The 18,910-nt window shown below is 39.1% G+C and overlaps 2 protein-coding genes across 4 annotated transcripts; both read left to right on the top strand.

Moving 5' to 3' along the window:
- Positions 1 to 3,219: 3,219 nt before the first annotated feature.
- Positions 3,220 to 5,832, top strand: LOC130950100 (uncharacterized). Its single transcript, XM_057878650.1, has one exon. It carries the CDS (start codon positions 3,220 to 3,222, stop codon positions 5,830 to 5,832), a length of 2,613 nt encoding a protein of 870 aa, XP_057734633.1.
- A 3,884-nt stretch (positions 5,833 to 9,716) lies between these two features.
- On the top strand, positions 9,717 to 14,769 carry LOC130950483 (uncharacterized). 3 transcript variants are annotated; one of them, XM_057878990.1, is made up of 4 exons: positions 9,717 to 11,229; positions 11,444 to 12,760; positions 13,198 to 13,312; positions 14,038 to 14,769. In XM_057878990.1, the coding sequence occupies exons 1-4, from the start codon at positions 10,585 to 10,587 to the stop codon at positions 14,268 to 14,270; spliced, it is 2,310 nt and encodes a 769-aa protein (XP_057734973.1). In that variant the 5' UTR covers positions 9,717 to 10,584; the 3' UTR covers positions 14,271 to 14,769. The 3 variants fall into 3 exon arrangements, with proteins under 3 accessions (XP_057734973.1, XP_057734974.1, XP_057734972.1); XM_057878991.1 differs by having other exon boundaries at positions 13,198 to 13,317; positions 14,029 to 14,258; XM_057878989.1 differs by having other exon boundaries at positions 9,719 to 11,229; positions 14,029 to 14,765.
- Positions 14,770 to 18,910: the final 4,141 nt, after the last annotated feature.

The following is an 18,910-nucleotide window of genomic DNA, read 5'->3' as shown; positions in this document are numbered from 1 at the left end:
TTCTGCAAATCCAATTCCCAATTCCCTTTATAATTCAAGCCATTTACATTTCTTGCAATTTAAGATTCTGCATTTTACATTTCTTGCGTTCTAAGTTTCTGCCATTTAATTTCTTGTTCTTTAAGATTCAGCACTTTAAATTTCAGTTCTCTTTAATTTCATGCAATTTACCCATTCCCTTTACTTTCCATGCAATTTAAATTCTGTTAATCACAAATCTCTCAACCAAATCTTGATTCGCTTGACTAAACCAACCACTAAACTAAAATTGCTCAATCCTTCAATCCCTGTGGGATCGACCTCACTCCCGTGAGTTATTATTACTTGATGCGACCCGGTGCACTTGCCGGTGAGTTTTGTGTCGGATCGTTTTCCGCACATCAATGTCTGACCCGGCAGGCCTGCTAGTACCAGACCGAGTACTCCTACATCGGCCTATCGCCGGCGATTGGCTAAATGGAGATCATGTGACCTTCCTCAAATCGGGCTTTGAAACTATCGAGTAGGCCACCACACATCCTCTCCCCATCCAGTAGTATTCAGAAACCTATCGATATTAACCAGATCAGCAGGAACTGGCTGTTCACCTTTGAACTGCCGTTTCACCCCATCTGTCTGGTGAAACTCCACAATATTAAAGCACACTAGGGGGACAACAGACAACCAAGTCTCTAACTCCCCTGCGGACCTCATCCAATCTGGAGTAATGTCATGCAGTTTGGGTCAGCATACGACGTCCACTAAAACTGCATAACTGAGTGTCATAGGCTCATCAGAAGCAGTTTATACGATAATCGTACTCAAATGTTTCATATTCAAGTAGGTAAAGATAAGGGTATAGCTCGTCCAAATGTAGCCAATCTAGCATCGTATGCCAATGGAGGACTCTTTGTGTTCCTAGTCTGCTGGGTCATCCCGATCAACCTGTTAACATACGCAGTAATCAAATTGTGTCAATTCGCGCAGATAAAACTTGAATTGAATAAATAAAAATTGATAGGAACATTAAACGATAACTATTACCTCACTGCTAAGGGAAAGGTCAGAACCTGCCTCTCCGGCGGATACCACTGTAGAATCCTGTGGTATATCCACGAGACTAGCAGCGGTGTACATCTGGCTATGTCCTTGGTGTCACGATGTGCTACATGGCACAAGGAGTGGTACGTCCATGCAAGCATAGTGGACCCCCACGATAGACCACTGCTCCTCCCGAAGTTAGCCAACAGTGGCAAGCATCTGATATGCACCTGATTGTTGGACTTGTCGGTCATCAGGTAACCAACGATCAACAGCATGATGTAGCACCTAGTGTACTATTGGAGCGTGCTGGATCCGTGGTACTCAGAGGCATATGGCGGACTCTATCCCAATGCCATGTCATCTTGATGCTAAACAACTCCTTCCTCTGGAAACCCTGCTACGGACCGTGTGGAGGTCTGGTACCCAAGAATTTCTCCATGTACTCCCATGTCGGTCGCTGGTACCAAGTTTGGAAGTCATACAGGCACCCATGACCCATTCACTGGCTTTCCGTGTGTGCGTAACCCGAGGTAGTACACAACGCCCTGCAGGGTGATGGTGTACTTATCCTATGGCAGGTGGAAAGTGTGGGTCTCTAGATGCCAGCTCTCCACGAATGTAGTGATAAAAGAGTTTTCAAACACAAAGTCCCTGAGTTGTACCCTATCGCCGAACCCAGCCTCCCTCAAGTAAGAGTCGATGGCATCCGAGGGCGCAAGTGTGTGACTAACCCACCGAGGTAGTAGCAGGTGAGGCCTCTATTTAAAAGAAAAACTTTTATAAAGATCCGATTCCAAACTAAGTTTTCTAGCATGTCCAAATGTATTCTAATAAATCTAAAATGCAATCCAAATAAACATCACAACATAATAAACAGGATACAAAACTAATACTTAAAAATTCTCTCCAAATTTAAAGAAAATATTAACTAAGAAAAATATTTAATTAACTAATCAAATCAAAGTAATTACATATCTAACTTTCATTATGAGTAAATTATAACCAAACTCATGTTACTAACTTGCCAACTAACCTAAACTGTATTACCTCAATATCATCCAGTCTAGTCATGTGTTAAAACACTAACTCTATAAAAATTTTGGAAATAAAATTGCATACACTTATTAATTTAAACAATAAAGTTAACACTAACCTCAAAATCAATAGCTCCCGCAATGTGCCAACTAGTGTTGAGGCGGTTGATTTCAGGGTCCAGTGCGTCCTTGCATGCCATAACGTCCGGGTAACTAATAAATATAAAAAAACGGTGCAAGAAAGAGATCAATGTGGGGCCAGGGACGATGTAAACAACTTCTATTTATAGTCGCTCTCTGAACTTATCTTGTTTACAATATAAACGAAATAAGACACATGATGAAAATTGGTAAATACCCTAAAATTAACGTATATTCGTAATTAAAATATTTATTTTATTTATTTTAAAAAATCTAATTTTATTGTATACTTAAAAAAATATCTTTTTTATTTTATAGTGTGTTTGATAAAATTTTAATAGTAAAAATAAAAATAATAAAAAATAAAAAATATTCTTTTTAAGTTTTAATTTATATTTTTTTAAAAAATTATTTAAAAAAATTATTTTTAACATATTAAATAAATAAAAAATATTTTTATATTATTGTACTTTAAATATAATATTATAATAAAAAATAATTTTATATAAAATATTTAAACATAAAATTATTTTTATTTTTAAAAAAAATCTTTAAAAAAATCACTTAAAAAAATATTTTCATACAAATTCACCTAAACAAATTTTTAATACAATTGATAAAAGAATATTTAATTATGTTGAAAATAAATAATTAAAAAAAGGGCAATTTACTAAAATAAACAAACTGGTTGAAATGTTTACCCAAATACATAAAATGGAATCCTCCTACGTGAATGTGCAAAACGAATTATATGTAATCCGTGGCAAGTTAGCACGGTTTAGGATTTACATGTAAACCGTGGGAGGTTCCCACGGTTTAGGAAGAAGGCAAGGCATGCATAAACCGTTGTAGGTTACCACGGTTTATGAGGAAAAAGAGATGAATATAAACCTCTATGACCTACCACGGTTTATGTAGGAGGAGTGATGTGCATAATACCCTGAATGTTCCCACGGTTTACAATCACTGAAACTCTATATATATGTGAGTGATTCAAGCTCCATAAGAGATCATTTTCACAATGGCAAGTGAGGGAGAGAGTTTTCTAGCCTTAGTGCATTGCTGTGGCAAAATTAAAAAAAGCAAAAGCGAGGGTGTGAAGTTCACTGATAGAGAACCACTGAGTGTTTTCATCAGTTCGTCAAGCTCCTTATCAGATTTGAAGAACAGCATCTTGCAGAAGCTTGGCGTGTTTGGTAGCAAGTGGGTGAAGAAACTATACTACAAGATCCCCATCGCAGTTGTCTCGACCGGTGTTAAGTATGATACCTTTGTGGTTAAGGCTGATGAAGATCTTAGGGTTTTGTTCCATTGCGTAAGGAGTTTTCCGGAGATCAGAATCCATGAGTTGTTCGCGAAGTTGGAGGTCGGTGTTGAAAGTTCTAGGGCATCCGCTCCAGTTCCTGGCTCGACTGCCGCCGGAGGTGCATCTAGTTCGATGCCTACCGTCAGACCGTATCATCCACCAATAGCATCCCCTTCATTCGTAGTGGATTTAGGCCGAAGAGAGGTTGTTGGTTCTGTAACTTTGGAGAATGCACCAGTCGATGAGCCTCCTCACGATGTCGGCACTGGGGGTGGCCTGTTAACTTATATGGAAGGCTTTGGTGGACCCGATCGAGTAGAGAACGCAATATGTGACGATGACTCTGAGCAGGAGCCTGTTGATATCACAGGGGACAGCGACGATGACACAGGTGCAAATCCACATACGCAGCATATGCCTTCAAGTTCTGCCTCTCAACAGTACCCTCCACACTTCTCGACACTAAACTTGGATGCTCTGGCTCAACAGGAGGACGGAGGTAACATAGTCGGGGGCTCTTCTACAGAATTTCAGATCGGGAAATCATTCCAAAACAAAGATGAAGCTGTGCTGAGTGTGAAGGACTATAGCATCCGGCGAGGTGTTGAGTACAGAGTCATCGAATCAGATCATCTGAAGTATCATGGAAAATGCAAGGAATTCGAGAAGGGTTGTACTTGGTTGATTCGAGTAGCCCTGCGTGCACGCAAGGGCACTTGGGAGGTTAGGAGGTACAACGGGCCACACACATGCTTGGCAACCTCTATTTCGAGTGATCACCGTCAGCTGGATTACCACGTTATTTGTGCGAGGATTCTTCCGTTGGTTAGGGCAGACGCTGTGGTTACGGTAAAGGTTTTGCAAGAAGCTACAGAAGCTGATTACGGGTTCCGGCCTAGCTACAGGAAGGTCTGGATGGCCAAGCAGAAGGCAGTGGCACAAATATATGGCGATTGGGAAGAGTCGTACGCAGACCTGCCACGTTGGATGTTAGGGGTCCAGTCAACAATGCCTGGAACAATCACGGTGTTGAAGACCTCTCCCGTTCGGCTTCGTGGTGAGATTGACGAGTCGACGGTGTACTTTCACCGACTTTTCTGGACATTTCCACCGTGCATTGAGACATTCCGTCATTGCAAGCCCCTTGTCAGTATTGATGGTACCCACCTGTATGGTAAGTATGGAGGAACGCTGCTGTTGGCAATAGCGCAGGATGGGAACTCGAACATCCTGCCAATAGCATTTGCCCTTGTGGAGGGTGAGAATGCAGAGTCGTGGTCATTCTTCTTGTCCAACCTACGAGAGCATGTAACTCCTCAGGAGGGTATCCTTGTTATCTCCGACAGGCATAATGGAATCAAGGCAGCGCTTGAGGCACCGAAGAATGGCTGGCTCCCTCCCCGTGCTTTCCGAGCGTACTGTCTTCGGCATGTGGCGGCCAATTTTGCCCTTACGTTCAAAGGTAAGGACTCAAGGAGGATGCTTGTGAATGCTGCCTACGCAAAGACTGAAGCAGCGTTCTATTACTGGTTTGACATCATGCGGACTGAGAATCCAGCAATGTGTGACTGGGCCAACCGGATGGAGTACGACAAATGGACCCAACATGAGGATAGTGGTCGACGGTTCGGGCACATGACAACCAACATTAGTGAATGTGTGAACTCGGTGTTAAAGGGAACTCGCAACCTCCCGGTCACATCTTTGGCTAAGTCAACTTACGGGAGGCTTGCTCAGCTATTTGTGGTCCGCGGACAGGCAGCAGAGGCACAAATTGGATCTGGGCATGAGTTTTGTCAGGCCTTGGTCAAGGCTATTGATCGGAATATAAGAGACTCTAGGTGCTTCACGGTGACGTTGTATGACAGGCATCAATCTGAGTACACGGTCGCCGAGACAACACCAACCGGGAGCTTCTCGCTGGGAAGCTATAGGGTTTCCCTTAAAGATAACACATGCGACTGTGGCCACTTTCAGGCGCTACACTATCCTTGTTGCCATGCCATTGCGTGTTGCGCATACTCCCGCCTTAATTGGGCGTCATATGTTCACGAGGTATATCGTATGAGTGAGGTGTTCAACGTTTACAAGCAGGGTTTTTATCCACCTATCCCTGAAGGACTGTGGCCTCCATATCCTGGGCCAACTATCATACCTGACCCTGATTTGAGGCGTGCAAAGGAAGGTCGTCCTAGGGCAACCAGGATCCGTGGTAGTATGGATCAGTCTCAGGAGAACCAACCTAAGCGCTGTGGGTTATGCCGTCAGCCTGGGCATACGCGCAGGAACTGTGACCAGCGAAGACAGACTGGTGGAGGGTCAGCCTAGAGATCATGCCATTTATGATGTGGTCTATGTGGTTTTAGTTTTTTTTAGCCATGTATGGTTGGTTAAGTCTATGACTGCCAACATGTTATTTTAATGCGCTAATTTCGTATTAGTAAATTGCGTTTATTTTAGATGTTTGATTGATTTACTTTTGTATCATTAAAAAATGCGCATGATAATTCTGAATGAAATGCTGGTATGATAGAAGTCCAAACCGGTTTATCTACCAAGTACAAATAAAAATAACATTATACAAAACCATAAAGATTAGACGTCTCACTAAGATGCTAAGTAAATAAACTGACAAAGTTCATACTGGACATGAAAATATGACATAACTAATCAGAATCCTCAATGGTGTCACTATCATCATCGTCAAACTGACCAAGCAGGTGACCTTCGGTGCCGCACAATGGAGGACGTCTAACTCGCCTCGGCCTCTGATCTGCCGCTGGTGCTGATGGCTGTGCGGGAACAGCGCTAAATGCGGAAGCAGGTGTCCCTCCTAAGGTGAACCAGGGGTCAGACGGGGATGCTGCAGGCTGGTTCAGGTCAACAGGCAGCTGACCCTGAACGTCGTCAATCCGTGGATGCTGATCAGCGAACTGGGCAGGGTCATCAGCCATCTGTGGCCTATAATGGGTACCATCGTCATCCCTGAGCATGTCTGCTATATCCATGTAGAACTCTGACTGAGTAACGGGATCATCGATCTCCATCCCGACAGCCGCCGTAGTAAACTCAGCAAATGCATGTGGGGCCATGTTCGCAAAGAGCTGAGAGCTACTACCCACATCGAACGTCGGCTGATCCATAGCTGACGCTGAAACAACTACATCCTCACCAACAACGTGCTGAGTGCCATCATCCCCAAGGATGGTCCTGGACCTCGAGCCCCTGCACGACCATCCCGCCCAAGCTGACGTCTGCCTCTACGTCGAGGAACACGATAATCCACTGCATCCCCATGCTCAGGTCCAGGGAGGTCCTCCTCCAAACGGTGGGCGAACTCCCGCCACTCTCGATCCGTGGTCCGGGTGCCTATGCGGCGACGCCGATCGACTCGCCTGTTATCTGGTCTGTCGTAAACGTGCACCCTGGGAGGAGCCTGGGACAACCCTCTGTGACGTGCCTCCTCAGACAACAAAATCGGCCTCGGATCTTGGAATGCAACATCCGGGGATAGGAATATGTGCGCCACACGGCACCACCAATCCAGGTACTCTGATGATGGACCGGGGTCAAGGACTCGATCAACCCATATGACTGACTGAACCCGAGTCTTCCAATACTGATGCCACTCCCGGTAATATGTGGGGAACCAGCGGTCACCACCCCTGCCATCCTTTGCATGTAATCAATCTATGTTCAGAGCCGGCTGAGGGAGATGCTGAACACCGCCGAACTGTGGTAGCACCCTATCAATCTGATGCCACTCAATCGCCGCAAAATATATCAGGCTAGTGAGGGCAGTCCAAAGCCTACGGTGCTCCTCAACTAGTATCTCGGGATGAATAACAGCAGCAACCTCGACAGAAGAATAAGGCTCCCACACAAACTGTATCAAAACAGTTAGAATGTCGTTAGAACAGAAAATTTAGCATAAACCAATGCAAGTAAGATCAATATCTAAATAACTCACATCATGGACACGCAATCGATCCAACAAAAGGCGTGCAGAAGCTAATCTTTGGGCCCCTCCATCGTTTCTCGGCATAAACGTGGCCCACCTACGAATTTCATTCAAATGATGTCAAAATGAAGAATAACACATGATGTTGAACAATTCAAGAACCGAAAATATAAAACCAAACCTGGAAGCAAGAGGAAACCCAAATCTATCAAATCCACTCGGCCTAAGAGTGGGAAACCTCCAGAAAATCCAAGACTGTAGAAGCTGAAGCGGCCCAGCCAAGTTAACAACGTTTCTGTTTGTTCCACGACAAAGACATCTATACAACCAGGCCAGCGCAGCCGAGCCCCAGCTATATCTACCCAAGTCGTCCAAGGATGCCAAATAAGGCAACCACCGAAGGTGGACCCTGTTTGCATTCTTGTCCGCAAACAGCTGAGAGGACAACAGCATCAGAATATAGGCACGAGCGTATACACGCACGGTCTCATCACTAGCATCTGCTGGGAGAACCCGGAACCTCTCATGGAACCATGTGTAGCACACTGTCATCTGCTTAACTTTACTCTGTGGAGGTAACTCCCCAAACAACTCCCAGAACCACACCCATGCTGGCCTACCGTGTTCCATCAGATTCTCAAACTCGGTCAGACACCCACTAACGGGCTCACCATCGATCGGCAAACCAAGCTGATATGTCACATCTTACAAAGTAATACTGCACTCCCCAAAAGGCATGTGGAAGGTGTGCGTCTCAGGACGCCACCGCTCAATAAATGCGCTAAGGAGAGGCTCATCGACCCAGAACCACTGACTGTTAAGCCTAGCCAAATGATACAACCCCGCTGTCTCCAGATAGGGTATAATCCGATCGTGTAACGGCATATTCTGTTGTCTTCTGACGCCGCTAATAACCCTAGTAGGCTGCAAAATGTGGGTAAAAAAAACCTTCAACATACATCCATCACTAAAACCATCAAACATAACTTATAAAAAATTACTAGAATAACAATAAAAATAATAAAATTAAATTCTACTAACGATAACCATGGTCATAGCAATTTCTAACCTACGAGTAATATTTCTACTAACAATAACAATAATAATATTAATATTTATATAAATAAGTCTAATCAGAATAACAATAAGGATAAACATAAGAAAATATATTTTTACCAACAATAATCCTAATAATATCAATATTTATATAAATAATATTTGTAGAAATAACAATAAGAATAAAAAAAATTATTCTTACTAACCATAACCATAATAATATCAATTTCTATATAAACAATTATATTTATATTAACAATAACCATAACAATATCAATATTTATATAAATAATATTAATCAGAATAACAATTTAAATAAACATAAAAAAATAATTTTACAAATAATAACGCTCATAATGTCCACATTTATATAAATAACATTACTAACAATATTAATAACAATGTTAATAATAATAACTTACCTCTTCATCGAGGTATCCTGCCACGTGAGCAACACTATTTAGTCGGTACAAGCGATCCTCAAACTCCACTGGCTCCATCAGATTCCTCCTTCAAACCTTCAAAGCTTTTCCAAAAGCTCCTCTCAACACAACAACTTTAAAAATTTTTTGGTGAAGCAAATGAACCGTGAAAGCCTTCAGCGGATTACATATTTATATACTACAATGCATAAACCGTGGGAGGTTACAGGAATTTATGCTTATGCAAACTTGTTCATAAACCACGGTAAGTTACCGGATTTTATATTCATATCATTTTCTTCATAAACCGTGGTAACCTACCACGGTTTATGCATGCAATGCAATGTTCCAAAACCGTTGGAACCTCCCATGGTTTACGTAGAAAATTAAAACCGTGCTAACTTGCCACGGATTACATATAATTCATTTTGCAGATTCAAGTAACAGGATTCCATTTTATGTATTTGGGTAAACATTTCAGACAGTTTGTTTATTTTAGTAAATTGCCCTTAAAAAAATTGTGCAATAATCCGTTTCAGTTTTACCGAAGTTAATAATTTCACTAGAATCTCATGAGTCACCTCTCTCAATATTCTCATAATACCCTCCAAAAGACCAAAACTCACAACCATAGCCTTCTCTCCATCTCACACGTTACACAACAAAGCCCAAATCAGTCATTTCGTATCCCACAAATCACTCGTACGTGTCACCGAAACAAATATCCTCTTCCTAGTTCCTCCCTCCTCTCATTCTCTCTCCTCTCTAAAGACCGGAGCAGTGAGAAGCACGAAACGCTCTTTTGAGCCATCGAAGTGACTGCTCTGCAAAAAACAAACATCCACCGTCCCTTCTTCTAATCTAACGGCTCAAATCACTTCCCCTTCACCAGTGGTTACCCCCATCTTTCCCACACAATGGTTTTATTGTTTTAACCATAAACCCTAGCCGAAATCGAAACACACTCTCACTCTCTCTCTATCACCCTCTTTCTCTCTCTAACTAAGCGCGCGCTCTTTCCCGCTTCCGCCTTTTCCCTCTCTCTCCCTTCCTCCCCCTCTCTCTTCTCGCAGATCTCGAGTTTTGTGATTAATTTCTCGGTCTCAATTCTTCGTCTTCGCTTTCTGTAACGTTCGCCCTCCGTTTCTTCTTCCTTCTTCTTTATACCCCCTCCTAAAATTTTGTTTTTGGTCACTGTAAATCCGTCGTTCATGTATCCCGCGAGATCGTTCTTTAAATTTCTCTTGTACCGACTTTGTTCGTCTTTGATGATTATGGTTTATTATGTTCCGATTCTGAGATTAAGAACCTTCTAGAATAATCAAGTTTGGGGTTAAGGGTGGTGTTTGTGACTTTGTGTGGGTGTATCAGTGTATGTGTTTTCCTTTTTCTTGTTTTTTTTGTTTATTTATTTATTTTTTAAAAAGTTAGTTTGGGTTTTGGGCTTATTTAACACTTTGTTGCTGAGAAATAGAGTCTAGGTCGTCTCCGTAAGTGTTGGGGGGGTTTTTGGGCAACTTTTGCGACTCGGTGCTGAGTTGACTCAACTCGTTGTACGGACTCGGTGAAATTCGAAGGTGGTTGGGAATAGGGCCAAAAAAGATCGAATCCCGGGCGGTGTTCTTCGGGGACCGGACGGCAATGCCGGCGGTTGGGATGAGGCGGACCACGAGGGTGTTTGGGGTGGTCACGGGCTCTGAAAACGCCCGTGTCCTGCGGTCGGGGCGGCGTCTGTGGCCGGAATCCGGCGAGAGCTTGAAACCCAAGAGAGGTAGTGGAAAGGCGGATGAATGGCCCAAGAAGCCCGAAAAGAACAACGTTGATGCCGCAGCTTTCACCTCGCCTCGTGGCGGCGGCGGAACTGCGAAATTGAAGCAAGAAAATGCAGTTCCTGTTCGTGCCAATGAGAAGAAAAGCGTTGTTAAAGCCGTTGAGATCAGGAAGCAGGGGACGGTGCCGGCTGCTCGGTCGTTGAGCAAAGGCCCTGATAAGTTCTTTGGGATTGTCTATACGAGGAAGAGGAAGAGGGCTGTTGTTGATGCTAAAAAGAAGAAGTTTGGGTTGCGGTTTTCGCGGCGGCAGCAACCGAGGAAGGATCCGTGCGTGTTTGCAGCTGTTGTCAGGAGGCAGTGCTTGGGCACGGAGGATGGTATGTTCTCTCGGTTCTTGGTTTTAGTGTTGAGGGCTACATTGAGGACCGGGGTTGAGATGAAGGAGCTCTCTGCATTCCTTCTTTCTGAGCCTCTCTGTGGTGCTTATGCTTCAAGGGGAATACAGTTCTTGCAGGTATTATGATTATGTTTTGGTTTGTATTTGTGATTTGAATGTGGTTTAGTTTGCACCCTGTATAGTAGTAATGAATGGATGGAAAACAGGATAGTCGATTTAGTTATGTTCACTATAGAAGTTTTTCTTTAGTGATTATCCGCATATTGATTGCGCATTTTTTAAGTTTCGGGTTATCTTTCCTAACATGCATATTTTATCTTTTCTCTTTCAGGGTTCTCCTATGGTCCACGTTGGTGTTTGTCAGTTTTTTGGGAACATGAGGCTTGGGCCATCATTCTCTCTGGATTTTTCTGCGGTTCCTCACTGTTTTAATTATCTGCGTTCTTCAGTGTTTTTGAGATCGATGTTTAGATCATTTTTTCTTGTATATAATCCAGTACATGAGTCTAGTGATGTCGAGGATGAAATTGACTTCCCAGAGTTGCAGAATGAATTGAAGGTCTCGTACAATTCTTTCGTGAGAGAACCTGATGAGAGTGGAATGATCCTGCCTGAGGTTGTTAAAATCAATGATGCTTTATCAGCACTTGCATCCAACAAGAGTTCCAGGTTACCTGGTCGAAGTGGACAATACAGAAATGTGAACTCTAAAGGCATTCAACGGAGGAGGACTTCTCTCGGGAAACGGAAGACTCGGAATAATTTATTGTTAGAAAGAAGTAATGGAACAATTACTTATAATTTAAGGAATGGGCCTAAAAAAAATATTGCAGCTGTAGCATCTAATATGAAGCTTAGAAATTCGGCTAACAGTGACACTTCAGTAAGCTTATCAGAAGCAGGTTGTGCCGCAGTAAACTCAACCGAAGGACTGGATTCATCTTCTTGTTCTACAAATATATTGGTTACAGAGTCAGATAGATGTTACCGGATAGAAGGAGCAGTTGTCACTGTAGAAATGTCTGCATCAAGGGAGTGGCATCTTGCTGTAAAGAAAGATGGATTGACAAGATGTACCCTCAAACCAGAAAAGGTGATGAGACCCTGCTCTTCTAATCGTTATACCCATGTGATAATGTTCTCGTTGGACAATGGGTTGAAACTGGAGTTCCCTAATCGACCGGACTGGGTTGTCTTCAAAGACCTTTACAAAGTGTGTTCTGACAGAAATGTTCCTGCTCCTGTTTCTAAATTTATTCCAGTGCCAGGTGTCCGAGATGTCGTTGGCTATGGAGATAATATCACGGCTCCCTTCTGTAGGCCTGAAAGTTATATATTAGCAAATGGTGACGAGTTATCTAGAGCAATAACAAGGAAGAGTGCAAATTATGACATGGATTCTGAAGATGAAGAATGGTTGAGCAAGTTTAATGCTGAGTATCAAGAACATGTATCTGAAGATCAATTTGAGTTAATTGTTGATGCTTTGGAGAAGGCTAGCTACTCTAATCCAGATGATTGTCTTGATGAGACTTACCTTGTTAATCAGTGCCGGGATCTTTGTTGCAAGGTAGTTTTAGAAGCTGTTTGTAGCTTTTGGATGAGAAAGCGGAAACAAAAACGTTCTTCTCTGCTTAGGGTTTTCCAGGTAACTTGTCTATGTTTTTACGTATTGTAAAAGTAATTAGTTTTCTGGATATTGTTCCTTTTTGTTTTCTTCTCATCTCTTGGTTGCAAAGCGGGAAAAACACTTCTAGTCTGTTGTAAATTAGGATTCGTTTGAATCTGTTAGTTATTTTTTGGCCTAAATATATTTCCCCATCATGTGTGTTTTGTATTTTTGGAAGCAATAGAGGATCACAAAAAAATATTTCTTATTCATTATTAAAGGATATAGTTTTTCAAGTGGGCCAGTGGTTTTGTCACTGTTTGTAGCTGCATGTGTCCGATGTTTACCTGAATAGGGGAGATACCTAGTGAAAAAAGTGAGCTTATACGAGAGTGAGAGGATGAAATCTATGCATGTTTAAATATACAGTGTGCTCCCCATAATTAACATGTTTGAAATGGTTTTTCTCTGCTCAGAGTAATCAATCAAAGAAGGCTCCACTCATTCCCAAGCCTTTGCTGAGAAAGAGGAGATCATTCAAGAGACAGCCTAGTCAATTTGGCAGAGGCAAACATCCAAGGGTTTTGCAAGGTAAGGTAGTGATTTCTTGTCCTCTTCATAAACAAAGATTGAGTCCTCTACTTTTGAGAATATTTTGGATGTGATTTTTTTTTTTCGGCTTACATCTTATTGATAATCTGGCGCTATCATTCTTTTGACTAATTTCATCTTACCCACACGCTATATACCCACATGTTATACTAAAATTTGTTGAGTGTTGGCCGCTGATCCTGTTTAGTGGCTTTTTCTATTCAGGCTTTTTTCTGTGGTACATCATTCAATATATCATGTAATCATCTGTGTTTTCAAATGAAATTATAAATTGTTATTTTGGTTTTCTGTTTTCCTTGTCTTTTTTCAGTTTCAATAATTTTCGCGAATAAAATTAAAACAAGCAGAGGAGGGGAAAAATTGACCTTTATATAGTTTCCTTCATAAAATCCTGAAACACAATATTAAATGAAAATAGAAAGTTCATAACCAGGTAAAAGAGAAATAGAAGCCTTTGTGAAAATCTCACATGACCTTTTTATGTATTAATTTTCTTTGTTGATTTGATGTTTGTTCTATATTTGGCTCTTTTCTGGGTTAATAGTGAAAATTAACAGTGTTCTATATTGTTCACTTGTTTGGTTGATTCTAGTGATTTGCTTTTAGTCAAATCACATTCAAATCCATAATATTCTCATAGAACTAGAGCCAAAATAAGGTGATTATATCTGATCTGATCTGTTCATTTATGTTAGCAATTGTAGCTGAACAAGATGCTTTGGAGGAGAAGAATGCGATGCGTAAGTTTGAACATGCAAAAGCATCGGCAAACGAATCGAAGGAGTATGCAGTACGGAAGCGGAAGAGGGCTCAGTCTCTAATGGAGAATGCAGATTTGGCCATCTACAAGGCCACCATGTTGGTCAGAATAGCCGAAGCAGCTCAGTCTCAGGCCGGAGAATCAGTAAATGAGATGGCAGAACACTTTCTTGATTGACTGGTAGAGTCAACCATTCCTTATGCTAAATTATCATCACACCCCAATTTTTATTACACAAAGGGTTGCAGTGGCCGTTGTTTATTTTTTTGTTCTAAAAAAGGGAAAATATTGTAATTGTGTACATATTTTTTTTACCTTTTGCTTGTATGTACATCTTGCCTTCAAGTAATGACCCTCACACCAGTCTCTTGTACAAGTAGATTAGTGGATTAACTTAAAAGGATTTTAAGAAATGAAAAGGAGGAAAAATATGAGAATGAAAGATTTATTTTAAAACCTTGCACCAGTGCCTCTGAATATATTATTGCCTTGCCCCCGATATTCATTAGGCATCGTTGTGCACATACGGTGATGTGATTGAGGTAAAATATAGGTGAAGATTTTGATAGAAGAGCATTTTATATTTTTTACACAGTTGCCTCTAAAGAACTTCAAGATGTGCCAAACCAAGATTCAAGCAAAGCAAACAATAAGTTTTGGGAATTATTCGGTTTTTACCTTACTTTTTTTTGTCTATGGATTAGAGAATCTCTAATCCTAGGTATTCTAATAGATTGGACAACTTCCGATTCTAGGTACACAATATATTTATACACTCCTCATATATTTACCAAATTTTCTCTTCATTTGTACTCTCTAGAATTTGAACCCTAGACCTTTAAAGTGGGGAGAGAGAGTCATGTGAGTTAAGGTTCATTGGTGAAAGATGAGCCTTTTTTGTTTGATGGATGGATTAGACAACTTTCAATTCTAGGTTATACAATATACCCACTCACACACTACTACTACTACTACTAACATGGATTCTATATTCTTCACTGAGAATTCGAACCCGGAGTAGCTCCCAGCGAAGCAGGTGATGCTGCCGTTGATCCAAGCCTCGGCTGCGTGAAAGATGAGCTTAAAGAATTAATAGGAAGCTGACTGCATTTGATTGAAAAACGATCCACAAAATAGGTTCTGCCGTTCTGAGGTAGACATGGCCGAATCAAGCATGATCTGTTTTGTGGACAGTATCAAAAAATGACCCAATTCACTTCTCTTGTTTGGGTGCCATTCCCTTCTAACCCATGATTCCTTAGAAAGCCCAATAAGACCTATAACTAATTAATTACTAAGATTTTCTCAGCTCGTTTGGAGTCGGAGAGGGTCCGAAAAAGGAAAATCCATTTTGTTGGCGAATTCGATAGGGATCGTTGCTGAAATTTGGACCAACAGGGCATCAAAGGATCTTGAATTTACTCCTTCAGAATACGAACTATAATTTGGCTTATTTACAAAGAACGTAAGACCAAAAAAAAAAAAAAAACTTAATTTTGATGCATTTAGACTGTAGTATAAAGTAGTTTTATACGTCTATCTAATTATATAACGTTACATCAGTATAACTACTTTTTATACTGACCACGTAAATCGTCATCTAAAAGAACGGATGTGATTACAAGAACGTGTAAAATGTTTTACACTCAGTGCATCAAATTAAACTCAAATTTCAAATCAATTTAAGTTTGTTTAGTGGTTAACTAATTAGTCTACTTTTAAGTAAGTGTCGTAAATTTGAATTTTATCTTTTGCATACAACAACCTATTAGTCAAAGACAAACTATTAAACAGAGCTACGACAAAAAAAAAAAAGCATTTTAACCCCTTAAATAGAATTAGATCTACGCCGAATAACTTAGAGAATGCCATAGATACCCAAAACAAAGAGCAGTTTAACTGGGCTGGAAATAATGATTGATACCATGAATGATATCACCAAACAACAGCAAAGAAGTCTCAGACAATATAATTGATGTTTTCTACTTTTCTGACTGAATAGACGTTTCAATCTTCATTAGTCAATTTGGCCAAAAATAAAAAATAAAAAACCGATAAGGAAGTGAGGGTTTTTTTTATATGAAAGTAAAAATAGTGATATATTTTAACATTATAATTTTTTGTGTTTTTTAAAAGTGTAGAAGATACATAAATCGGAGGGTCCAATTTTTATACTTCAAATTTTTTAATTTTTTTTAATAAAAATCTCTCGGTCCGATTCCTGTACTCTCATAAATCTCTCGTTTCGATTTCACAAATTCCTCGGTCCAATTTCTGTATCTTCACAAATCGGACGGCCCGATTTCTATTTATCTAATTAAACGGTTCTACATTTGAGAATAACACCCGATTAACCCACTTTTTGAAAAAACACCATTGCTATTCCAATATCAACAATAAAATTTAAAGCGATGATATATAGTAATTTTTTTCTAAAAATATGTTTTTATACTTTTAAATTAATTTTAAAATATTTTAAATACACTAACTTTTTAATAAATTTAAAAATAAAATTATTACTTATTTTGAAAAAGATGGAATGTAATATTCTTTCTCAGTTTATTATAGTTTCATTAATCTTGTTGTTGAGGAAGTTATTAAATTATTATATATTTGTGGGGGTTTTCAATTTTTTCCTCCAATTATGTCTTTTTTTTTTTTATTGTGATGCTAGTGGTAAAAGTCATAATGGTTAGAACTGAACTGGTGATCAAATCGATCAGGTTATTGAATCATTGAGTTACTAGTTTAACCGGTGGATCATTGGTTGAATCTTTTGACTCGGTACTATATAAATAAAAAATAAAAATAGTAAAAAATTTAAAATTAAAATTTAAAATACATATTTTTGTTAATATTTTAAAAATATCAAGCTATTCTAAAATAATATGGACCAAAGACAATAAGTATTTTGTTATTTTTATTCTATTATAAATATTTTTATTTTATTTTTTTATTAAAATAACTATTATTTTTAAATTTTAATAATTTATTAATTAGTTTATATCTATTACACTATTATATACTATAAGTATTTATTGAAAAATAATACTAATAGATATTATATAATTATGAAAAGAAAAAATAAGTGAATTTATAATTATTGTTAAATAAAAATATAATTAATTTAAGAATAAAAAAATTTATAACTAAATTTAAAATAAATTATTTAATAAAAAATATTTATATATCTTATAATGTGCGTACACAATGATGAAAATCACCACAGCTTAGTGGTTATGAATAGTTTTACTTTTCTAGAGGGGAGGGATTCAAACCCCATCTCTAGAACTGGTATTTATCGGATTTGATCAGTTCACATCGGTTTTTACCTCATACGATCCAAACATCAAATCGGACCGGTAGAGAATTCGATTCATTGATTTTTTGGTTGAATCGGCTGGTCCGATCCGATTTTAATAACACTAGTAAAAACATTCAAATTTGCTTTCCTATTTAGTACACGCATGAGATGAGATAAATACCATTAATGTACCTGCTTTTCCCTTAATTGCTTTAGTTCATCTTTCGTCGTAAGAAAGGTATGAGTAAATAATTTTTAACATTCATGCTACACATTCATGTAATTTTGTATCCAAATTTATTCAAGTTGGCCCAACACTAAAAAAACCCAATACCATTAAATGAAACGTGAAAGACACGCGTCCAACACATATGAAACCGCTCTTGCCTAACGCTTCTTCTTCTTCTTCTTCTTCGTTTACGCACGGAGCGTCTTCTTCTTCTTCTCGTTCCTCCTCCTCCTTATTTTTCGCGTTCTTTCTTCTTCACGTGTTTTTTCCTTATCGTCATTCTTTTGTTGTTGTTGCTGCTGTATTTTTTTTTATCTTTTCCTCCTTCTCTCTCTGGTGAAGAAGTATTAGAAGGTGAGGAGGAAGAGTTTTGAATTGTGCAGAAAAGAAATAAACCGAACATATTATTATGGTGAAACAATTGTATAATACTAAATGAATGGAACATTATCTATTATATAAATTCAAATTTGAACATCTTTCTGCATAATGAACGGAATACGTACTCATGGTAAAACAATTGTATAATACTGACTGAACAAAACATAATCCATTATATAAAATCAAATTCAAACAGTTTTCTGCATAATGAACAGAACACAGTACTCATGGTGAAACAATTGTATAGTATTGAGTGAACGAAATATAATCCATTATATAAAATCCAATTCAAACAGCTCTCTGCCTACAATTTACAGATTATCAATTCAATTCAATTCAATACACCTCCGTCCATTCAATTCAATTCAAATGAGCAATTGCATTCCATTCAATTCATCGATTCAAAATTGAATAATGCAAACTTTGTCAGTTTGATTTGTTTCAGAAGAATAATCCAAATCGCTCTCATTTAACTGATTTGAAGTTGAGTCATTCATTGTTTCAATTCAGAAGTGCAGATCGAAGAAGATAAATGCAATGTAACCAGATCGAAAGAAAAAAACGAGAAGATGAACGCAACCAGTGGAGAACGACGAAGACAATGAAGAAGAAGAAGAAGGAGGAGGAGGAGGTTTATGTTAAGCAGAGGGTGGGGGGAGAGAGAGAGCGCATATGACCAATATTGCTTGGATAACTTGGATGTATTTTTTATATAGATGTAGAGTATTATTAAATTTTTAATCAATCAATTTTAAATAATTGTAATTAATAATTATTAATTAATGATAATTAATATAAAATATAATTTAAAAATATTTGTTGGTTAGACTCTTGTTATAGCCGTGGATACTTTCGTTGCAACACATCCAGTTATTATTGTAACACATACACCTAGTTATTGTT

The sequence above is a fragment of the Arachis stenosperma genome, chromosome 9 (genome assembly GCF_014773155.1).
Source record: "Arachis stenosperma cultivar V10309 chromosome 9, arast.V10309.gnm1.PFL2, whole genome shotgun sequence".
NCBI lineage: Eukaryota > Viridiplantae > Streptophyta > Magnoliopsida > Fabales > Fabaceae > Arachis > Arachis stenosperma.
This window is presented reverse-complemented; position numbering and strand designations above follow the sequence as displayed.